The sequence below is a fragment of the Arachis hypogaea genome, chromosome 6 (genome assembly GCF_003086295.3).
Source record: "Arachis hypogaea cultivar Tifrunner chromosome 6, arahy.Tifrunner.gnm2.J5K5, whole genome shotgun sequence".
In the NCBI taxonomy this organism is placed as follows: Eukaryota; Viridiplantae; Streptophyta; class Magnoliopsida; order Fabales; family Fabaceae; genus Arachis; species Arachis hypogaea.
In genome coordinates, this window is record NC_092041.1 from 3,721,204 (window position 1) to 3,742,310 (window position 21,107).

General features: G+C 31.2%; 2 protein-coding genes across 5 annotated transcripts; one reads left to right on the forward strand and one right to left on the reverse strand.

Annotated features, from left to right (window-relative positions):
* Positions 1-1,332: 1,332 nt before the first annotated feature.
* LOC112695411 (flowering locus K homology domain) lies at positions 1,333-5,926 on the reverse strand. Of its 2 annotated transcripts, none has more exons than XM_025747748.2 (7): positions 5,798-5,926; positions 5,251-5,676; positions 3,055-3,307; positions 2,644-2,792; positions 2,288-2,569; positions 2,002-2,196; positions 1,333-1,795 (listed from the first exon to the last, which is right to left on the reverse strand). In XM_025747748.2, exons 2-7 carry the CDS (start codon positions 5,653-5,655, stop codon positions 1,601-1,603), a joined length of 1,479 nt encoding a protein of 492 aa, XP_025603533.1. In that variant the 5' UTR covers positions 5,656-5,676; positions 5,798-5,926; the 3' UTR covers positions 1,333-1,600. The 2 variants fall into 2 exon arrangements, with proteins under 2 accessions (XP_025603533.1, XP_025603535.1); XM_025747750.3 differs by having other exon boundaries at positions 5,251-5,673; positions 5,798-5,920.
* Positions 5,927-16,019: 10,093 nt separating this feature from the next.
* Positions 16,020-20,927, forward strand: LOC112695412 (uncharacterized). Of its 3 annotated transcripts, XM_072196559.1 has the most exons (8): positions 16,020-16,167; positions 16,342-16,385; positions 16,640-18,208; positions 18,627-18,715; positions 18,830-18,929; positions 19,017-19,088; positions 19,162-19,272; positions 20,362-20,927. In XM_072196559.1, exons 3-8 carry the CDS (start codon positions 16,670-16,672, stop codon positions 20,536-20,538), a joined length of 2,088 nt encoding a protein of 695 aa, XP_072052660.1. In that variant the 5' UTR covers positions 16,020-16,167; positions 16,342-16,385; positions 16,640-16,669; the 3' UTR covers positions 20,539-20,927. The 3 variants fall into 3 exon arrangements, 1 of the variants encoding a protein (XP_072052660.1); XR_011862087.1 differs by having other exon boundaries at positions 18,824-18,929; positions 19,017-19,272; positions 20,362-20,500; XR_011862088.1 differs by lacking the exon at positions 16,342-16,385 and having other exon boundaries at positions 18,824-18,929; positions 19,017-19,272; positions 20,362-20,500.
* The last annotated feature ends 180 nt before the right edge of the window (positions 20,928-21,107 follow it).

Sequence of the window (21,107 nt, forward strand, 5' to 3'; positions counted from 1 at the left end):
ATATATTAAAAATATATATATTTACATATATATTATATATACCGGGGCAGGTAGGGGCGGGTTCAACCTAAACCCGACCCCGCCCCGCCCCGTCCAAGAATCCGCTCCGTTAAAACCCGCCCCGGTGCGGGGCCGGGTAATTACCCGCCCCGAGCGAGTAGGAATGGGATGGGTACCCGCGGGTTCGGGTAGTGTTGCCACCCCTATCTTCAAGAGTGTTGAGAGAGAGAGAGAGAAATATTCAAATACCGGAACTACCCCGGAAAAACATTGACTAGGAGTCTAGGAGTTATCTCTTATGTCCCATTTTGGTAATTGTATCAGAAAATAAATAATAGTAGTAACAATATTATAATAAAAAGAAAAAGGATTGGGACACCAATTTTATTCTTTCTCTCATCCTATTTGTTTCGTTTACATTAAAATCAATCGCTAAAAATTAATTATCAATATAAAATATATATTAAAAAATTTTAAATTATATATATTTTTATATATAAATATATTAATAACTAATTTTAATAATTAATTTTAATATACCAATAACATTTTTGTTGGTTTAATGTCTGATTTTTGGCGCATGGAAGATTAGAAAACAAGGAACCTTAGGCTATAGCTATCTATGAACAGAGAACATTCCCGAAAGTAACAAAGCAGTTACAGGTGGCCCATCCCTTTCCATCTTCCACTCCAATCATATCAATATTTACGGAATAAAATGTAAGAGATCAGAACATACCATGACACGTACATATTAGTTTAAACTATGTAAAAGGTTGAAAGGAAAAGGTCAAATCATGCAAGAGAGCGAGTGAGCTTGAATATATTACAATATTTCCATATTTTTTAAAAAAAGCAGAAAACACTTAAGAACACGTTTAATTGAATAATTTCAAGAGATTAAATAATTGTTCCGTTATTATTCGTATGTGTTATAACTATATTAATTATAATAATGAATAAACGTTGTAAGGAAGTAATGGTAAGTTGAAAGCCGAGAGAGATTAGATATCAGATATGTCGGCTATGAGTAGATGGTCGGCGTGAACTTTAGCGATGTGAGCTGTGACTGTGACTAATCTAATCATAGTAATACCGACCGAAGAACTTGTTGACTTGGCGTTTTCAAGAATCACAATTATGGTTTATGTTCTGATTTACTGAATTATTACACTCATTCTAGAATTATGACGTATCTCTTTATTTAGAGTTTCTGGCTTTAAATTTAGGCATTTATTGTTGTGTAAGTGAAAATATCAATGACTTTATATTTATCTAGTACGTAATTATGGACCCCTTGAAAGAAATTGCACTTAATTGACGCAGAGTGAGTATCATCATATGGTCATAGGTGCACCAACTTTCCAAAACAAGTAAATAATACATCAGGCCATGGATAGTGTGTGTAGCATTTCCAAATGACTACCAATACAAACAGAAAGCTAGCGCCATACAAAAATCACATTCATGAAGATTCAGGAAAATGGAGGGAGGAAGAAAAAGAAGCATAATTTAGCAGTGCGTCCTAATGTTCGTCAAATTATTACATAAATCAGTTCTATACTTTCAACAATGAGCAGATTTTGTAGAACTGCTCAGCTCAATAGCCATAGTTTGCACCATAAACTGAGCCATAGCCTCCGGTATGGCCTTGGTTGGATGGTGGAGATGCATAAACAGAACTATGAGCCTGATAAGAATTATATCCTTGATCTGCACCAGGTCCCCCTGTTTGTGGCTGCTGCCCTGTTGCTGCTGCCGCCGCTGTTGGCGCTCCAGCTTCCGCCATAAAATTCTGCACCACAAATTCATAATCACGTTGCTTGATTGCCATGCAAACTAATTAGGTTAAAATACTTATAAATCAAGCTAAGATTATCCCAAAGCTTAGAATATCTTTTACTTGAAACCAAAAAGATGACCTATAATGTACAAAGCTCCCACGTGGTCTGAATTTGGGTGCATAAATTAAACCGTTAAATGCAGGATAAGGAGGATTACCTGTATCAATTGCTGGGCAGTTTGGACTTGAGAAGCGGTTCCACTAATTTCAACTGTCATCTCTCCCGGAACACCTCTTGTTTCTTGTATAGTAACCGTAGCTCCACTAGCCCGTCTAATGTAACTTATATTTGCTCCAGCTGTTCCAATAACAGCATCGGCATAAGATAGGGGAATTTGCATTTGCTGTGTGATCTGACAAAATAGCAAGTGCAAATTGAGGTCAACAAAAAGATGTATTCACTTTTGGAGAGTGCAAGAGACCAAATTTGCAATTAGTAGGTACCTGAGTCACTATGGAAGGTGCAGATTGGGTATTTGAAGACGCATGAACACCTATTGAAGAATCTCTTCCATAGGCAGATATACCGTGATGGGGCTGTTTCTCCACTGGAGGTGGGATTTCAGCTGGGGGATAGTAACTATCAAGTGGTCGCGGAGGTGGCATGTATTGAGGAGTAGGTACAAAACCAGGACCTCCACCGGCATTTGGAGGAAGACCCTGAGGTGGACCCCATGATTGGTGAGGTGGCATGTGCTCCACTCGATGAGGATTTGCCATTTGCATCTGAGAAATAACAGTTTACGTAAATGCCTCAGTTTGTCAAAACGAAAATTATTCGGATAAAATCACACACTTACATTCATTTCGAAAATTGGAATTACAGAGCGATCAACTAAAAACTTCTTTAGATGGGATGCAATAAGTTCAATTGCCTTGTGAACCCCAGTGGGATCCCCTAGTACTTCAACCACCCTATCATCTTGAAGAGCAAAAACAGGAAGGTCTTCTGCAGAATAGTAAGACAAGTGGACAACCATATGCTTAGCAACTAGAAAATGTCACAGCCTAACCAAGGACTAAAGGAAAAAACACAGCAAAATATGTGAGAAACCACCATAAAAGTTCATGGATAGAAAGAATTCTTTTGTTTTGAATTTCTTTTTTTTTTTTGGGTGGGCGGTGGGGCCAGAAGAAACATAATTACGCAACAACACATAATAATAATAATAATAATAATTAACAAAAATTTTAAGAAATATAACGAGAACCTGCTCCAAGAACCCTAACTATACAATTTGATGCTTCTTGGATAGATTTTACAGTTCCTCCTTGCTTCCCAATTAAACTTCCTGCTTGTGATGCTGGCACCAATAGTTTTGTAGAAACCTTCCCGGCCACACCTGAAGAAGCATGGGAGAAATCATTCTCTAAACCATCAAGAAGCCTCTTATGAACTCTCAATAAGCCATCCACAGCAGGAGGAAGAGATGAATCAGGCTCGTCTTTTCCTGATACCATTACCTGATCAACGTGAACAAAAATCATCATCCTAAACATTCTGTCCAATGCTTGTAAAAAAAAAGAAAAAAAAAAAATATATATATATATATATATATATATATATATATATATATATATATATATCTTTAACCAACAATAAAACATACCAACCCCAAGCATGTTGCATGCCAGCTAAAATCTCAACACAAAAGCATACAAGAAACGATTTTCAATGATAAAATTTCAATAGTTTAGAGGATTTAGAACAATGGCTGATCCACCTTCTAGTATATTTTCTTTCCCAACTAATCCTTAACTATCCTCACTTGTCAGCAAAATACCAGAAGGAACAACCTTCCTCAACCATATTTATGATATCCCTTCCCTCTACCAATGTATGGAATAACCCCCAAGGCCCTAATGTTCCATTAAGAAAAAAAGTTACCATTTTTGTTTGATCAACTAAACCAGCTAATATTTTACATTTTACTAAATCCAAAGCTTGCAAAAGTTTGAAGTCTCATAGTGGAAAATAATCTTTATAGTTTACCACTAATTTGTAACATAAGACAAGATGTAAGACACATGTCAAAGTGGAAGTGCCTTCTAATTCTTCAATGACCAAGTCTTGGTTTAGTATAATGCATTTTAGCTTGTTATAGATCAGTATGGCAAGGATTTCTATTGAAGAACTACTATGAAAAACTAAAATCATTAATACATAGGGAAGCTCTGTGTGTTAAGAGGAAAATTGACTGATATAGTTAGAACTTAGGTAGTTTTTTAATCCTTTTCTTTTAATAATATGTATGATAATAAAAATACTTCAGTTTTAATACATGGTGATTTTAATATTGTATAAGAGCTGGCAATAAGCTGTTTTTTCATTGCTTGCAATCTGCTTGAGGCAAGACATCAATCATCGAGGTTCTGAATTTACCAGATGAAATGCAGAGCTTCGTGGTACTTTGGTACAAAATGTCTACAAATAAATAAACTTTTCAGCACTTTGCAACGCTCAAAGCTGATCCTTGCATCTGGATCTTTGGTTCTTCAAGATTGGGATCTAAATGATGATTGAGTCGTTGCCTTTAAAATTGGGACATTGAACCTGCACAGATTCATTTTCTGTTAGAATTAAATTAATATTTTAGGGATTCTTGCCAGCATTCTTCTTTTTGGAATTCGCTTCATTTGCTTTGTATTGGTTTCTTTACTATTATAGTACATTTAAGCAAGGTTACCCCCTTTGACCATGCAAGCTATTGGTGAATTTTCTTGGTTGTTTTTATACTTTCATGTAAACATCTACCTACTAAAACATAAGACTGAAATTTTTTATTAAAGATTGACAAAGAGACAGAGCCACACTCTGTTCTCCTCTCTAACATCTTTGGCAAACTTTCAATCACATTGGATAATGTTCCATTTCTTCCAAAAGAACAATGCTTGTAGTGTGTAAATGTAACTGTGTTTTTTGCCCGTTATTTATATTCTAAGTACTTAGAAGCAGTTTGGGTGGCAGATTACGTAATTTATCTAGAGTCTTACAAAGTTACATAGTTACATGTCAATTCACACTCTTTTTTCTTTTTTTCTTTTTTTCTGGTATATATATTAAATCAAGTAAAAATAGTAAAAAATGATAAACCTGAATTTATAATTGCAACATGCAGGCAATAACCACAATCACTAGTAAAATCCATGGTAAAAAATTAGATAATATCATCACCCATCAACTGCTCTAATAACCAATATCATCAACCAAATGGAGCAAGGAAAGCATCAGAAAGAACAAATAAGAGATCCCATATCAATAATTCTCCATCAATAGCAATTAGCTTAAGCAACAACAAAACCATCCTTCCAGGGCAATAATAAAGAAGCTTGAGCTTAACGAGTCACCAGCATGCATTCAAGTTATTATACTTCCAATTGATAGAAGGGAAATTAGGATTACTTACAGCCCTTTCAGAAGTTCCAGGAGGACCATCAAGAATCTTAATGCGAGCACGTGTCTCCTCCACAATCTTCTTAATGAACTCTCCTTTACGTCCAATAATACCTCCAACCTTCTGCGCAGGAACTAACATACGGAACACACTCTCGCCTGGCCACCCGGGCCACTTCTTCTCGCCGCCGCCGCCATCACCACCAGTTCCCCCTGCTGGTGCTGCTACTTCTGGTGGTGGTGCTGCTGCTGCTGCAGCCTCCGCGACGGGCTCCTCCTCCGCCACCTCCTGCCCTTCGTTTTCCTCATGCTCCACGTTCTCTATCACTTGGTCTTGGTCTTGGTCTTGTTCTTCCTCTTCCTCTTCTTCCTCCTCCTCATGTTCCTCTATGTTCTGATCAACTTCAGCATCAGCCATAGAGTTTCACTGATTCCACTACTACAACACAAACAATATCGTAAAGAAATTTGGAGAAAAATCAGATGCGAGAAAAAGAAATGCCAGCTAGCTCATTGTCATCAACCAAAGAATAGAAGTGAGTGGTGTTGTTTAAAACTACCTTGGTTACGAGCTGAGGTAGAATTACGACAAGAGGGATGGAATTGGGGAATCTAGGGTTTGGGGTTTTGGAGAGAGAGTGTGGCGCACCGGAGATGGTGCTATTGTTGGGTATTATGCTATTATATCTTCGGGAACTCTTCTAACAATATTATATTACGAGCAATGCTAGGGGCAGCAATTTTTGTGATTGTTAGCCATTAATTAGCCATTAATGATAATTTAATAGTGTGAGATTGGTATGAAATTTCATTCAATGGCTCACCTTTTTCTGCTGATTATATGCTGGCCAAAATTCAATAAAACTGTTGACTTCCTAAATTTTTCTTTATATTATATTGATTATTGATTAATTATATAAACTTAAGTAAAAATACTTTAATAAAGACCAATAAGTATAAAATTATTTTTTAATTTATTTTTTTGAAAAATTAAATATTTAAAATTCAAATTTAAGATTTTAAAAAAATAAAAGATATTAATTAAAAAATATTAACTAAACTTAATAAAGACTCTTATTCATAAAATATTAATTTTTTTATGCAGTACATTTAAATTTATTCGCGCTAAGTGCGGACTAAATGTTAATCTATTATAAAAATTTATTACTACATGATCATTTATATTAATAATTGTTATTTTTTATTTGAACAAATTTTGGTGCATAAAAGTTTATTGTACTGTGTATAAAATTGTTTTATTATTTATTTTTTTGACTGAATAATCTTATCATTTTTCTAGTCTATATTAACGAATTTTATTTATATGTAAAAGTTATTATGTTTGTGTGTTTAAAATTTTAATAAAAATAATTTATATTATTGTAGCTATATAAATAATGAATACTAATTAAGTGATATTTAATTATATTATTAGATCTTTAGTGTTTAGCCCGCACTACACACAAATTATGTATTTAATCTACTTTATTGTATTTATGTATAATTTTTTGCAAAAAGATTAATATATATTTTTTAAAACAGTTAATTTATTTAATATACAAATTAAATGATTAATTTAGTTATTTTTATTAACTTTTTTTTAAATGGTAACTTTTAAAACACATTTTTCATAATATTTTTCTAATATGTTCTCTAATTCTCGAGTATATTTTTTCACAAATCTATTTTATTTTATTTTCTTAATCTATACGCAAAAAGCTCATATATGAATATATAACAAAACATAAATCATTCTATAACCAATATTTTAACTTCAAAAAAAATTTCAAAAAAAAATACAATAATAATTTCAAATTCACCAATTTTTATATAAAATATTTTAAAATAAATAAATAGTTTGAATTTACGTTCAAACATTCAATACATTATCCATGAATAAATAAAGTATTTTTATAGTTCGAAACAAATACAACAATTATCAAGAATAGAAGATATTCAAATTAAATTTTTTCATATATAAATGATTATGATTTTGCTCCTAAAAAGGCTATCATGTTTAAATCTTACACTCCATTAATATGATTACCCTTCAACAACAAAAATAAATAAAATAAAATTTGAGACAAAATCCACATTTACATAGAGATATATCATATTTGTAGGATATAATAAAATGTACCAAGTTGAATCAACAACAAAAGCACTTATGTTAAGATGATTAATAATTATCAAGAAGAGATGAAATTAATATTTCTTACATCTCTAATTCATTAATACTTTTGAGGTGAAATTGAAAGTTATAAACAATGAAAATAGCTAATGCACTTTTGATAACTTTATCTTATATTGCACTAAATTATTAGAGATAAGTATGATTTTAGTCCTAATGTAGGGGTTGAAAATTTATTTCGTTCTTCATTTTTTTCCGCTCCAAAATAATTTTCAAGATTTCAATTTGTTTTAAAATCGTCATTTTTACCAATTTTATTTTTTTATTACCAAATTATTTTTTATTAAAAAATTATAAAATAAAATAAATATAAAATAAATAAATAAATAAATAAGAAAAAAAGAAAGGGATACAGAAAGGGCCAGGGGGTGGGGAGAGAAAGAAAAGGGAGGGCGCAGAAAAGGGGGGGTAGAGAAGGGGGACCGCCGCCGCACCACCGCTCCGCCGCCCTGCCGTCCTGCACCACCGCACCACTATCATTTCTTCTTCTTCTTCTTCTTCTTTGCCGTCTCGCCGCTCTGCCGCCCTGCACCACCGCATCACTATCATTTCTTCTTCTTCTTCTTCTTCTTTGCCGTCCCGCCGCTCTGCCGCCCTGCACCACCGCACCACCACCATTTCTTCTTCTTGTGAACTGAATTTTTTGTGAAATTTCTGGATTTTTTGTGAAATATTATTGTTGCTGAAATTTGAATTTGAAATATTATTGTTGCTGAATTTGTTGATTATTCATGTTGCTTGATTTTGATTTTTCTAATGTTGATGATGATGACGACCATGATGATAATGGTGGTGGTGGTGGTGGGTTCTTGTTCAGCTTGAACTTTTGTTTGATTTTGGAAAAAGTTCTGATGATGATGATGACCATGATGATACTGGTGGTGGTGGTGGTGGTTCGGGTTGGGCTTCTGTTCTGGTGGTGGTGGTGGTTGATTTTGGGGTGAAGGGAGAAGGGTATTTTCGTCTTAAGGACGATTTTAAAACAAACTAAAACCTTGGAGACCATTTTGGAGCGAAAAAAAAACGAGGGACGAAAAATATTTTCAACCCTTACGTTGAGGACCAAAATCATACTTATTCCAAATTATTATTAATAGGCAACAATGAAAATTTTGTGATTGAAGAGAATATATACATAATATGATAATAATTTTTATAATTATATTTTATTATTATAAACGTAATCAATCTTTAAATTATTTAATCAATAAATTAAAATATTAAAATAATATATAAATTAAAATTTTTATTGTCAATATAATTAAATGTCTCCCTTTTTATATATATTGTTAAACAATCATTTAAAAATTCATCTCTCATATGATTATGAAATCGATTCTTTATAATATTCATATTTTAAAAAAAATCAACTGATATTGTCATAGAAAAAATTAAAGTTAACTTAAAAAAAACCAATAAATAAACAGTATTATTTTAATTTTTTTATTATTATATTATTTATTTAACCATTTTTTATTTAATAGTCAATATAAGATTAATATTTTTATTAGTCATTCTTAATTTAATGTTTAAATTAGTTTAAGAAGATAATTTATTTAATTTAAAATTAGTATAGCAGAATAATTTTATATATTTGTAATCAAATCTAATAAATATTGGAGTAAATTTTATTGACTACCAAATATTTTTATTATTTTAAAATTAAAATGCTAATCTAGTGGTAATTTATAGAAGAGAGAATAATATTTTGAAACCTATTATTTTAAACGAGTAAACAATCAAAATAGTATCAAAAAATTTACATTGCTAACAAAAAATAATTCTAAAAAGTGTTAACAACAAATAAGTCTTGAAGAACTAAATATACATTAAATATATATATATATATATATATATATATATATATATATATTCTAAAAAAAAGACTTTAGATGTCATATTTTGATACAATATTTTGCAAGAAATATTAAAAAAATAAGATCTTTTCATTTTCAAAAATTTATAATTTTATGTCAAGTGAATTTTTTTTAATTTTTTATTGTGAATGACTAATTTTTTTAAAAAAATAAAAAAATATTTAGAGATCAAATTTTGCTCTAAATATTTTTGTGCATTTTCTAAATATTTATTCAAATATTGATAAAACAATTTAGATTAAATAGATATGTCATTTGTTAAATACAAAAGTTTTTTGTCACTTTTAATAAATATAATATGTATTAGTTATTTTTATCGTAATTTTTAAATCATTTAAAAATTATTTTATCCGCGCCTAAAATCTTTTGGATACTAAATTAGTAGATACCTCTATTTTGAACAAATATATATATATATATATATATATATATATATATATATATATATATATATATATATATATATATCTAAGTATATAAACAGATTTTTTTTAATTTTAAATTTATTTATTAGTTGCAATTATAAAATAACAAATCTATAATTATTTCACTCTTTTTTTTAAAGGTTATTGTAACAAATTCATTTGAATCTTGAATTACCATTTGTTTTTACATAATTGAAGTTAATGAGTGAAATTCAATCATAGTAGAGTCAAATTTAATTATATAGTGAGAACAAATAAAATTTGTTATTATGTATTAGTTAAAAATATCTTAAACTCTAATGGAACTTGCCCCCACATCCATGAATATGAATCCGTCCCTGATTTATAGATGCAACTACTAAGTGAATCTCTTCTTTTAAGAGAACCATGGACAACTCCAATAAAAAAAATTTGGATTCTCTAAATTTTGAATTTTACTTTAGAAAATAAAGTGTGATTTCTCATCATTTATTTTATAAATGAGACTAAAAGTAAATATATATATATATAAAAACTATTTAAAAATAAAAGATCACACTTTACCCTCTAAAGTAAAATTAAAAATTTAGAGAATCCAAATTCAATTAAAAAAAATTACTTTCATAAATACACATGAAAAAACCTATCTCCATATATATATTTTTTCATGTGTATTTATGAAAGTAATTTTTTTTTAATTGAATTTGGATTCTCTAAATTTTTAATTTTACTTTAGAGGGTAAAGTATGATCTTTTACTCTTAAATAGTTTATATATATATAGTTAAATACTATTGGAATAGGTGAATTTTAAAATTTACTAAAAACTTAAATACAATAAAAAAAAGAAGTAAAAAAACACCAAACATTATAAAATTGCGACTAACACCAAACTTACCACCCTAATTTTTTAGCACATAATTATTATGTTTTTTTTTTGTGTTAATAGTAATAAATGTCTTGCTTTAAATTTATAGATAATATAAAAATTATTATGCATTTCAAATAAAAATCCTTAATTTTTCAAAATTCCAAAGTAATAACAACATTAATACTGATCTATGGTTTAAAATAACATAAATTAAAAGACAAAAAAATTAACAAAATTAAAGGTAATGTTTGTACATGATGATTATTACGAGAAGTAAATGATATATTTGTGGTGCTATCATCGTTCTCCTACAAAGCCGAAAATTCTAAAGCTTTGGTCTCGGAATCAATTATACTAATTTTCATTTTAGATAAAAACACACAATTAAGACAATATAGTAGAAAACATGCATAATAAAGATAGGGAAAAAAAGGGTCTAATTTTTTTTTTCTGTTTTCTTATATTTTTATGTTAAATAAAAATGTAACTTTCTAATATTTAAGAGTAAGCTAAAGTAAAATTATATAAACTTTTAAAAAATATATAAACATAGTTGAGAGGCTAATATTTAAGTCTATAAATATTTATGTTAAAGATGACTTTGCAATAACTAAGTTTTCTAGCAAAAGAGAAGAGAATTAAGATCTACTTCAACGGACACAACCTGGATGTCATCTACTTCTAATTCTAGAATTGTAAGGAAAAGTTTCGAAAAATTAAATGACAATAATAAACTTAGAGATGAAATTATTTCGACAAGCACAAAAAGAGTATTTCAGCCAATTTTTTGTTTTTGACAATCACACACTTCAGATCCTCTTTCAAGTAATCAGTATTGGATTGAAAATAGCAATACAAATTAGATCACTCATTAGTTCTGATTAAAAAATGTATACAAACAACCACAACTTATAGCTACAATGATGCAGTAGATATTGAAAAGGGTATCAAATTCTAAAATTAGAGAAAGTCTACGGGCCAACAGTTTTATTAAAATCTGGTCAGCACTTAACCAACAAAAGGAAAGTAAGCAATCCTATATCATTAGATGTAATTTTACACCAATAAAAATACTAATAATGGCTAATTAATTGATACAACTTACAAAACTTGCTGGCCCTTAACACTCCTCAATTTACATGTTTACTCACTGAATCGATTTTAAGTTGAGTTTTACTATTTAAGTTTACCTAAGTTCCACAATTAGAAACCACAAATGATCTATTTTACATATTCCAATGATCGAAAATCAATTCTTCTAGTTTGTTGATATTAGATAAAATTACTAAACTAACTTCTTCTTTTAAAGGAATCATGGACAATTCCAATCAGAAAAGACTTTCAACCTGTTTTTTCTTAATTCAAACACATAAAAACACAAAAAATTTGTCTTTGTCTCAATCAATTATTCTTACCAAAGTAGTTCACACACAAATCATCTATACTTACTGGAAATTAATGTAACCTCAATCGGGCGATCAGCAAGTGGTCAAGTCACTGCCTAAATCAAATGCCTTTATCCGTGGACTAAGCATTTTCTCTTCTCTTCTCTTCTTTCATCATAAAAATCCAATGGGCCGTTTTCGTATTACAACAACATCCGAAAAAACTTCCTAAATCAACTGTATCTACAACTTCAAAAATCAACAACAAAGAGTAAAACTTGAAAATAATTTCACAATGATACCAAAAGTCCTAACTAAATGACACTCCATTTGTTCATACAAACAATCATAGAAAAAGAAAAAATAAACTCAAATAAACGAAACAAAACAAAAATAATTTTGAGAAAATGGTGGGGACAAAACAAACTGAAACTACTTGTCCGACCTGGTCGAAGAAATCGTAGAGGTTCTCATCAACGTCAGGGTCCAGATCCCCGATGTACAATGACATTGTAACGAACTGCTTCGATGCATTTGCAGCACCTGCCGTTGTTGCCTCAGTAAAGAAGCGACTGTGACGCTGTTCTACGGATCCATTAGCGTCGTCTCTATCGCCATCGCCACCTCACTCCTCTTCCTTTCTCTCTCGTCATTCTTTTTTTTCTTCTTCTCTGCTTCGTTCTGCCTCTTTTTCTTTCTCTCTCTCCTTTTTATATTATCAGCAGTCACTGTTATTGCTTCTATCAGCAGTGAGCTCCTTGTTTCTTCCTCCTGGTTAGTCACCACTCCATTTATGTACTCAATTAGAGAGAAAAAGAGCGTAAGAAAAAAAGAAGAGAAAGATGGATAGAGAGAATCTAGAAAAGAATTGATTTTTAAACCTAAATTAAATCTTTGCACTTAAAAAAAAAATTCCACTTATAATTTGCTTTTAAATCTGTATGCATACATATGTTATAGATTTTCCTCCCCTATATTATTATATTCTTGTAAGAAGGATAAGAGTCATGACTGTAATGACATGTATGTATATAATAATTGTAAGTTGATTGAGTAAGAAGTTTTGTACATATGTATATGCTTGTTCGTTTTCAAGAAAAAGTATTTTTCATTTTTTTTCAAAAAAGACAGCAATACGGTTTCAAGTCAAAAGCTTCTATTTTATTATTAAGTATATGAAGTCGTCATAATACTTCTCACTATTAGAGTGGTGCAGTCGGAAGCGTAACATTATAATAGTAAGGGTGTTACATTGGCAGTACTAAACAATCATCCTTATCAATATTTTTAGTCTTATAAGTCTTAATAATCCCAATAAATCTCAATTTTCTCAACAAGTCTCGATAGTCTCAACAAGTCTCAATAGTATCAACCACAAACAAAATATACAAGTCAATCATAACAAGGACAATTAGTTCAAGTAATGCAAGTAGCAGATAGATGAACAAGTAGGCAAACCAAACAATTATGCACACCCAAACAATTACAAACGAATGCACATGATGTATGTCTGTCCTATTGGCCATGAGCTTATATGTCGATTAAACTGTCAGAACCCGACACACCCGGTATCTAACCCGGATATCGTCTATCGATTACACACCCCCTAGGAAGAACATAAACAAAGGAAAGTGCCTTTCCAACTTCTCTTGGAGGAATTACGAAGGAGTGTGCCTTTGCACATCGAAAGAGCGTGTCTTTCCACCTTGCAACTAGAGAGAGATGTAAGAAAATCAATAAGAAGAAGAGTGTCTTTTCACCTTCCCTTAACTCAGGGGGATTAATACGAAGGAGTCTGTATTTCCACCTTTTTCACATCTACATCACAACAAGAGAAGAAATCATTCATCCTCAACTTGTCTATTCATAAATGGGATGAAATCACCGTCCTCACAACATTAATCATAATCACATCATAAGAGAGGGAATCATTCACTTCAACTTGTCTATCATAGTAAGAGAGAAAATCCTTCATCTCAACTTGCCTAATCGTGAGCAGGACAATGCCACTGTTCTCACCGTGGGCGAGACAAAACCACAATTTCCACAACGACATTGCAATCATGAAAGTGGGATAACACCACCATCCTTGCCTGATGTCAGTGCCAAACCAATACGCAAGCGGAATGAAACTCACGACCTTGCCATAACAAGTATTCAATTAATATCCACGAACAAGTGGGGATAAGACCACCGACCTTACCCGAAATAAATATCACATCAGTATTCAAGCGGTATAACACTCAAACCTTGTCACTTCGGTCATTTAGACCCAACTCTCTATTAAGTAATCAATTTCATTTTCTCGTGAGTGGAATAACACCACCAACCTCACCGCAGGCCGGACAAAATCACCATCCTTGCATAGTAGTTTACGCTCTTAGCAAGCGAGATGATACCATCGTCCTTATTTAAAACAATTATCAAATCAACACCCAAGCAGGATAATACCCAATCCTTGTCACGCAAGTGGGATTTAAAATTGGAAGTGAATTGTGTCCCTTGACTAATTTAAAACTAGTGATTTAAAATTGCATACGTATTAATAATAGTAACAAAAAGATCAGTTTTTATTTTTTTAAATCGGTTTAAATAAAATTATTAATTTTTTATTATTTTAAAAAATTAATTTTTTGTATTTACAAATTTTATTTTTAAATTAAATATTTAATTAATTTACGAGTAGAATAATACAAATGCGTAATATTATAGTTAAATCATTAAATAATATACATATCTCATATACACTAATATTAAATATATTATACCTATATCTCAAGTATTGAGTACCCGTTATATGCACAGTTTTGCAGTTATGCTATATTCGAGTTGTGATGTATTCAATTTTTGTTAAATCAGAAGTATTAAGATAAATGTCTAACTAGGGGTGGCAACACTACCCGAACCCGTGGGTACCCACCCCGCTCCTACCCGCTCGGGGCGGGTAATTACCCGCCCCCGCACCGGGGCGGGTTTTAACGGGGCGGATTCTTGGGCGGGGCGGGGCGGGGTCGGGTTTAGGTTGAACCCGCCCCTACCCGCCCCGGTATATATAATATATATGTAAATATATATATTTTTAATATATAATATATGTAACATATATAAAATAATTAGTAAAATGATTAATAATATTATATCATATATAAATTTTTACTTTAATTTATATTATGTATGTAAATGGTGGTTATATAATTTTTAAAATTTAATTTTATTTGTTGGATTTAATAATTATAGGGGCGGGTAGGGACGGGGCGGGTTAGGGTTTAACATTTTACAACCCGCGGGTAGGGCGGGGCGGGTTTGATGCAGGTTTTTTGTAGGACGGGGCGGGGTCGGGTAGAGCAAAAACCCGCCCCTACCCGCCCCGTTGCCACCCCTATGTCTAACGTGTTTTAGGTCACTATATTCAAAATGTGTAAAATTGTATATATCAATAAATATTATGTGTATTACGAATTTTAATAAATAATATATTTAATTTATGTAAATAAAAAAGTCCAATCTTAACCGTGTTTTTAATTTAATGACTTAAGATTGTAAATTCCTATTTCTCACGATAAACATCTTTTTCATACGAGTCACTTGTACATATATAGTTAGAAGTTGACGTGGGGTAACGGCGTTAAAATAAAATAAAGTGGAATATTCACGTTGACTTTGGTGCTTATCTCTTTCACGGTCAATTACCCAATTCCTTATTGCGGTGCAGTTACAACTTGCATACTTGCATTGCATGTAACCAAACACAAAAAATGCCAAAAAACTGAACTTAGTGTAGTAACCAAAACTCCAAAAGGTGAATGAGACAAAACATTGCTTAAATTTTTAAAAGAAAGTTTAGTGTCCCATCACCTGTTAAAGATAGAGGTGATTAAGTTAAGTTTTATTGGTATGTTGTTACAACAAACTTGGGGATTATTTCAGGCGTTGAAACCTCGCTGTCATGTTAATTAACGGCGTCAAGGAATTCACACGTATAGTTAGTTATATCTATATATAAACAAAGAGCAACGCAGGAATAGGAACAGGAATTAGAAAAGAATTAAAAGGAAAAGAAGACTAAAAAGAGAGTCTCCCCTAAAGTAAAGGAATATCTCAAACTTCAAAATTTTCCATTTCGCAACAACAAACAAGGAACGAACAGCGCTCAACTCCTTTGAGATCCTGTCTTGTCTGATCGCAACCCATTCCGCTGTTACGGTACGTTCTTTTTCCTCAACTAATGCATGTATTCCCCCCCTTTTTTTGTGTTATTATTAATTAATTAATTAATTAATATGCATGTTAATGAATGATTCTGCAATTTGTCCCACTTAATATAATGAATCAACACTAATTGAAGATGAATACTTCTTTTTGTTTCAAAAATTTCAGGCTACTTGCTAACAATGCTCAAAATGACATAAACACTTCTTCTGGTAATGACATCATGATGTTTATTAATTACATTTTTTTTTTCAAAAATTCAGATGCAGTTAACTTTATGTAAATTCAATATTTGAGAGTTGTTATATGATAATTTAGTCAAACCTATCAAATTATTTATCGATCTCACAGCTATATCGACTTCTACATGAAGTTAACTTGAGTTTCCACATTTTTTTATTGTGTTTTTCATGAAATTTGCATCTTGGAGGTGATGGATTTTCTTAATTATTATTGTATCATGCAGTGTTAGGGGAGGGAAGTTGCAGGCATACATATGGTAGGCAAGAAGCCGAATGGTTTGGAAGCTTCAGATGGAAATTTAAGTGATAACAGTAGTGTGAAGGTTTCTCCCAATATTGCAGCAATGGATCGTGAGAAAAATGAATCTTATGAATCTCTTTCATTTAGTGAGAAGAAGAAGCTTTTCGCTGCTAAAGCCACTATGTTAAGAACTGAATCTTTCAAGGAGAAGAACGAGAAGTTCGACGACAATAATAAAGCAGCATTTCATGAGAAGAAGGAATTTTTCAAAGCTAAAGCGACTATGGCAAGGACTGAATCCTTCAAGGAGAAGAACGAGAAATTCGATGATAATAATAAAGCAGCATTCCATGAAAAGAAGGATTTTTTCATTGCTAAAATCGCCAATTCAAAATCGTTGTCGCCTAAAGAAAAAGACGAGAAATTTGAAGCGCCAAAGAGTGGAGATGATAACAAATCAGCGTTTTCTGAGAAGAAAGATGTTTTTAATGCCAAGATTATTGCTACTACTGAATCGCCCAAAGTGAAGAATGAAAAATCCGAAGTACAAAAGATGGGAGATGATAATAAATCAGCATTTTATGAGAAGAAAGAATTTTTCAATGCTAAAACTGCTACCTCAAAGACTGAATCGCCAAAAGAGAAGAACGAAAAATTTGAAGTGCAGAAAACGGGGGAAGATGATAACAACCCAGCATTTCATGAGAAGAAAGATTTTTTCAATGCTAAAATCTCTACTTTAAAGACGGAATCGCCTAAAGAAAAGAACGAGAAATCCGAAGTGAAGAAGATAGTCGATGATGATAACGCAACAGCATTTCACGAGAAGAAAGATTTTTTCAATGCTAAAATCGCTACTGTAAAGACTGAATCGCCCAAAGAAAAGAACGAGAAATCCGAAGTGAAGAAGATAGTCGATGATGATAATGCAACAGCATTTCATGAGAAGAAAGATTTTTTCAATGCTAAAATCGCTACTGTAAAGACTGAATCGCCCAAAGAAAAGAACGAGAAATCCGAAGTGAAGAAGGTAGTCGATGATGATAACGCAACAGCATTCCATGAGAAGAAAGATTTTTTCAATGCTAAAATCACTACCGTAAAGACGGAATCGCCTAAAGAAAAAAACGAGAAAACCGAAGTAAAAAAGATAGTTGATGATGATAATGCAGCTACAGTTCTTGAAAAGAAAGATTTTTTCAATGCTCAAATCACTAACTTGAAGACTGAATCTCCGAAAGATAAAATTGAGAAACCTGAGGTACAAAAAAGCGGTGATGATAACAACATTGCAGCATTTTATGAGCAGAAGGATTTTCCCAATGTTAAAGTTGCTACCTTAAAGATTGAATCACCCAGAGACAAGAGCCAAAAATCCGAAATACAGAAACAGATAAGTTCTTCTGTTCCACAACCATCTGAGCAAACCACTGAAAGGCATGTCACACATACACAAACTATGGACTTGTCGCCAAAACCTAACGATTTAAACTTGTTGTTCCCAAAAATTACTGTTGTTATAGACTCACCTAATTCATCAAAAAATTCACAGGTATTATTTCATTTCTTTCAATAAAGAATTTCATGTGATTTGAAAACTGAGTGAAAACTCAGGTGGAGTGGTTTTCATGTGAAAGTGATAATTAAGAGCTGTTAGATGATTTGACTTATTTGACTAAATTTTCATCTGAAGGTTCTCGGCTATCAACTTTACGTGAAGTCGACTGTACTTAAATTTTCACCTTACATGATAAGTATAATGAGACTAAGGTGAAAACTCAGGTGAAGTCGACTTTACGTGAAGTTGATACTTGAGAGTCGTTAGATAAAAATTTAGTCAAATCACTCATATCATTTAACGGCTCTCTCTCAGATATCAACTTCATCTGAAGTCGACTATACCTGAGTTTTCACCTGAGACTAATATATCCGGAAACATTTCCCCATTTGATGTGTCTTTTGGTTTTCAGCCAAACTCACCTTTTTCATCAAAGAAGGCATTGCTACGTGATGGAAAGAAACACCGTGATGATGAGGATAGTTCATCTTCTACATCACCGTATCCTTAAAATTATGAACAATTTTCTTTTCATGGTTATTTTTTAAATGATAAGAGGAATTTTAGGTATATTAGATCATGATTTGTTCTTTAACTAAGCATAATTAGTAACAGTGTGAAATCTACCGGATCTATGCGAACATTTAGATCAAAGGTAACCGTAGGCACAGCCCCTACATTTAAATGCCCAGAGCGTGCAGAGAAACGGAGGGAGGTAATGTCTTGCTTAACAATTAATCTCACTCTAATTACGTCATCTGTGTTCTTAATTAATCATCATGTGTTTGATTTATGCGCCCAGTTTTATCAGAAGTTAGAGGAGAGACAACGAGCTCGTGAAGAAGAAAGAAAGCAGTACGAGGCAAGGAAAAAGGCAAGTCCTTAATTAATCCACAGTTAAGTTTGATGCTAATCTAATATGTAATTAATTAATATGATAATAATAGGAAGAGGAAGAGGCAGCTTTAAAGGAGTTGAGAAAGAAGTTGGTGATCAGAGCGAAACCAGTACCAAGCTTCTATTATGAGAACCCTCCCCCTAAGCGTGAACTCAAGAAGGTACTCTCTGTTTCACCATGCTTTTGTAAAAATTTGTTTTTGGAAATTAAAGGTGCAAGATTAGGTGTTTCTGTATATTTTAGAAGTTACAAATGTTTTTGAAAGATGTTTTTAAAATTAATTTATATTTATTAAAATAAAAAATTCAATATAATTTTATGGATTAAAAAATAATTAACTTTATTTTTAATTAATTATTAATGTTAAATTATATTTATGTTAAAATTTCTTTTTATTTTATATTTATTATAATTATTTTAAATTTTAAAATATTTTATTAAATATATTATTATTTTTGTTTATTAAAAATTATTGCTAATTTAATTTATCAAATATAAATATGATAATTTTTAAAAAAATAAATATTATCACTCTTATTTTGATAATACCACTTTATTTTTTATAGATTCATACACACATACAATACAAAAAAATCATTTGTGAAATGACATTATAAAAAATGTGAGTGACATTATCATTTTGCTTTAAAATATTATGGTTCAAAAGTCACAAGCTACGTACTTATAAAAAATAAGATTGCTACTCAAATAAAGTAGTTTCTTTAGGAGAATGATGGATAAAAATCATTAAATAATTTAACGTATTTAATTAAATTATTATTTAATAATTATCAATTATTATCTTTATATGCAAATGCAATAAACAACTTGAATAATCAGAAAAAAAAATGCTAAGGCCTAAAAACTTAAAAGGTCACTATAATTTATTATGAAGGGTGTTAGGAGACCAGTAAATCTTGTAAAATTTAATTATTAATTAATTATTATTAATATTTTTAATGGTATAAGATTACATTTAATGACGTAAGATTATTCACTTTTTTTTTACTAGTTAAATACGACTAAATTTTAATAAAAATGTTAATTTTCTAAATTTTTTTATTTATTATTTTTTATTAATAATAAAATATAAATTAAAAATATATTATTAAACTGCTGAATAAAAAAATATAAAAATGATGACTAAAGATATTAGTAAAAAAAATAAATTTGGTTAGACTTTGAACTTTTGTCGCCAAAACATCTCTTCCTTCCATGTCTGTAATTCCTTTGGTTTCATGCATGGCAGTCACCCCTGACTCGGCCAAAGTCACCAAACCTGACCAAAGTGTCAAGGAGACGGAGCTGCGGTGATGCTTTAACTGCACATCCAGAAATTTGTTCACGTGCAGCGCGTAGCATTGGTAGTAAGAGACCCATCACCAGACACAACAGCAATGACGCTGCTTCCAAAATTAACTATTAATTAAGCTCGACACATTATGGGTTCCACAAATTCATACACAGATGGGGAGAGATTCTCTAACGTTCTTCGTTTTTGAAGTGCAATATGATGTTTTGTAAGTAAAAAATTTGGATAAATCACGTTATCTGAATCCATATGAAATATGTTCCCATTTTGTAGGATGTGATGTCCATTGTGTCTATTCCATTAAGATTAAGTGATACTAGATGTATCTTTGTTTGTAACATGGGTTTGTATTTATTTATTCTTTCAATCATTAATGTGGTTATGTGGACACTTGTTTTGTCCCAAAAATGAAACCAGCAACATTGGAAGTCCTAAGCAAGTTGGTTTTTGCTGTAAGTTTTAAAATATGGAATGGGTTGAGTTTTCGCCATTTTTTTATTTTATTATATTTGAATTAATATTAGTTAATTATCTCACTTTTATATTAAAAGTGTTAGTCGTCTAATGTTTTAAATGATGTAATAATCGAAAGAAATATATGCAATTAGATTACAGAAATTATTTTTTACATAGAGAAAGCAATGGTGTTTTCTTTAAATATTGGTGTTGGGGATAATTTTTAC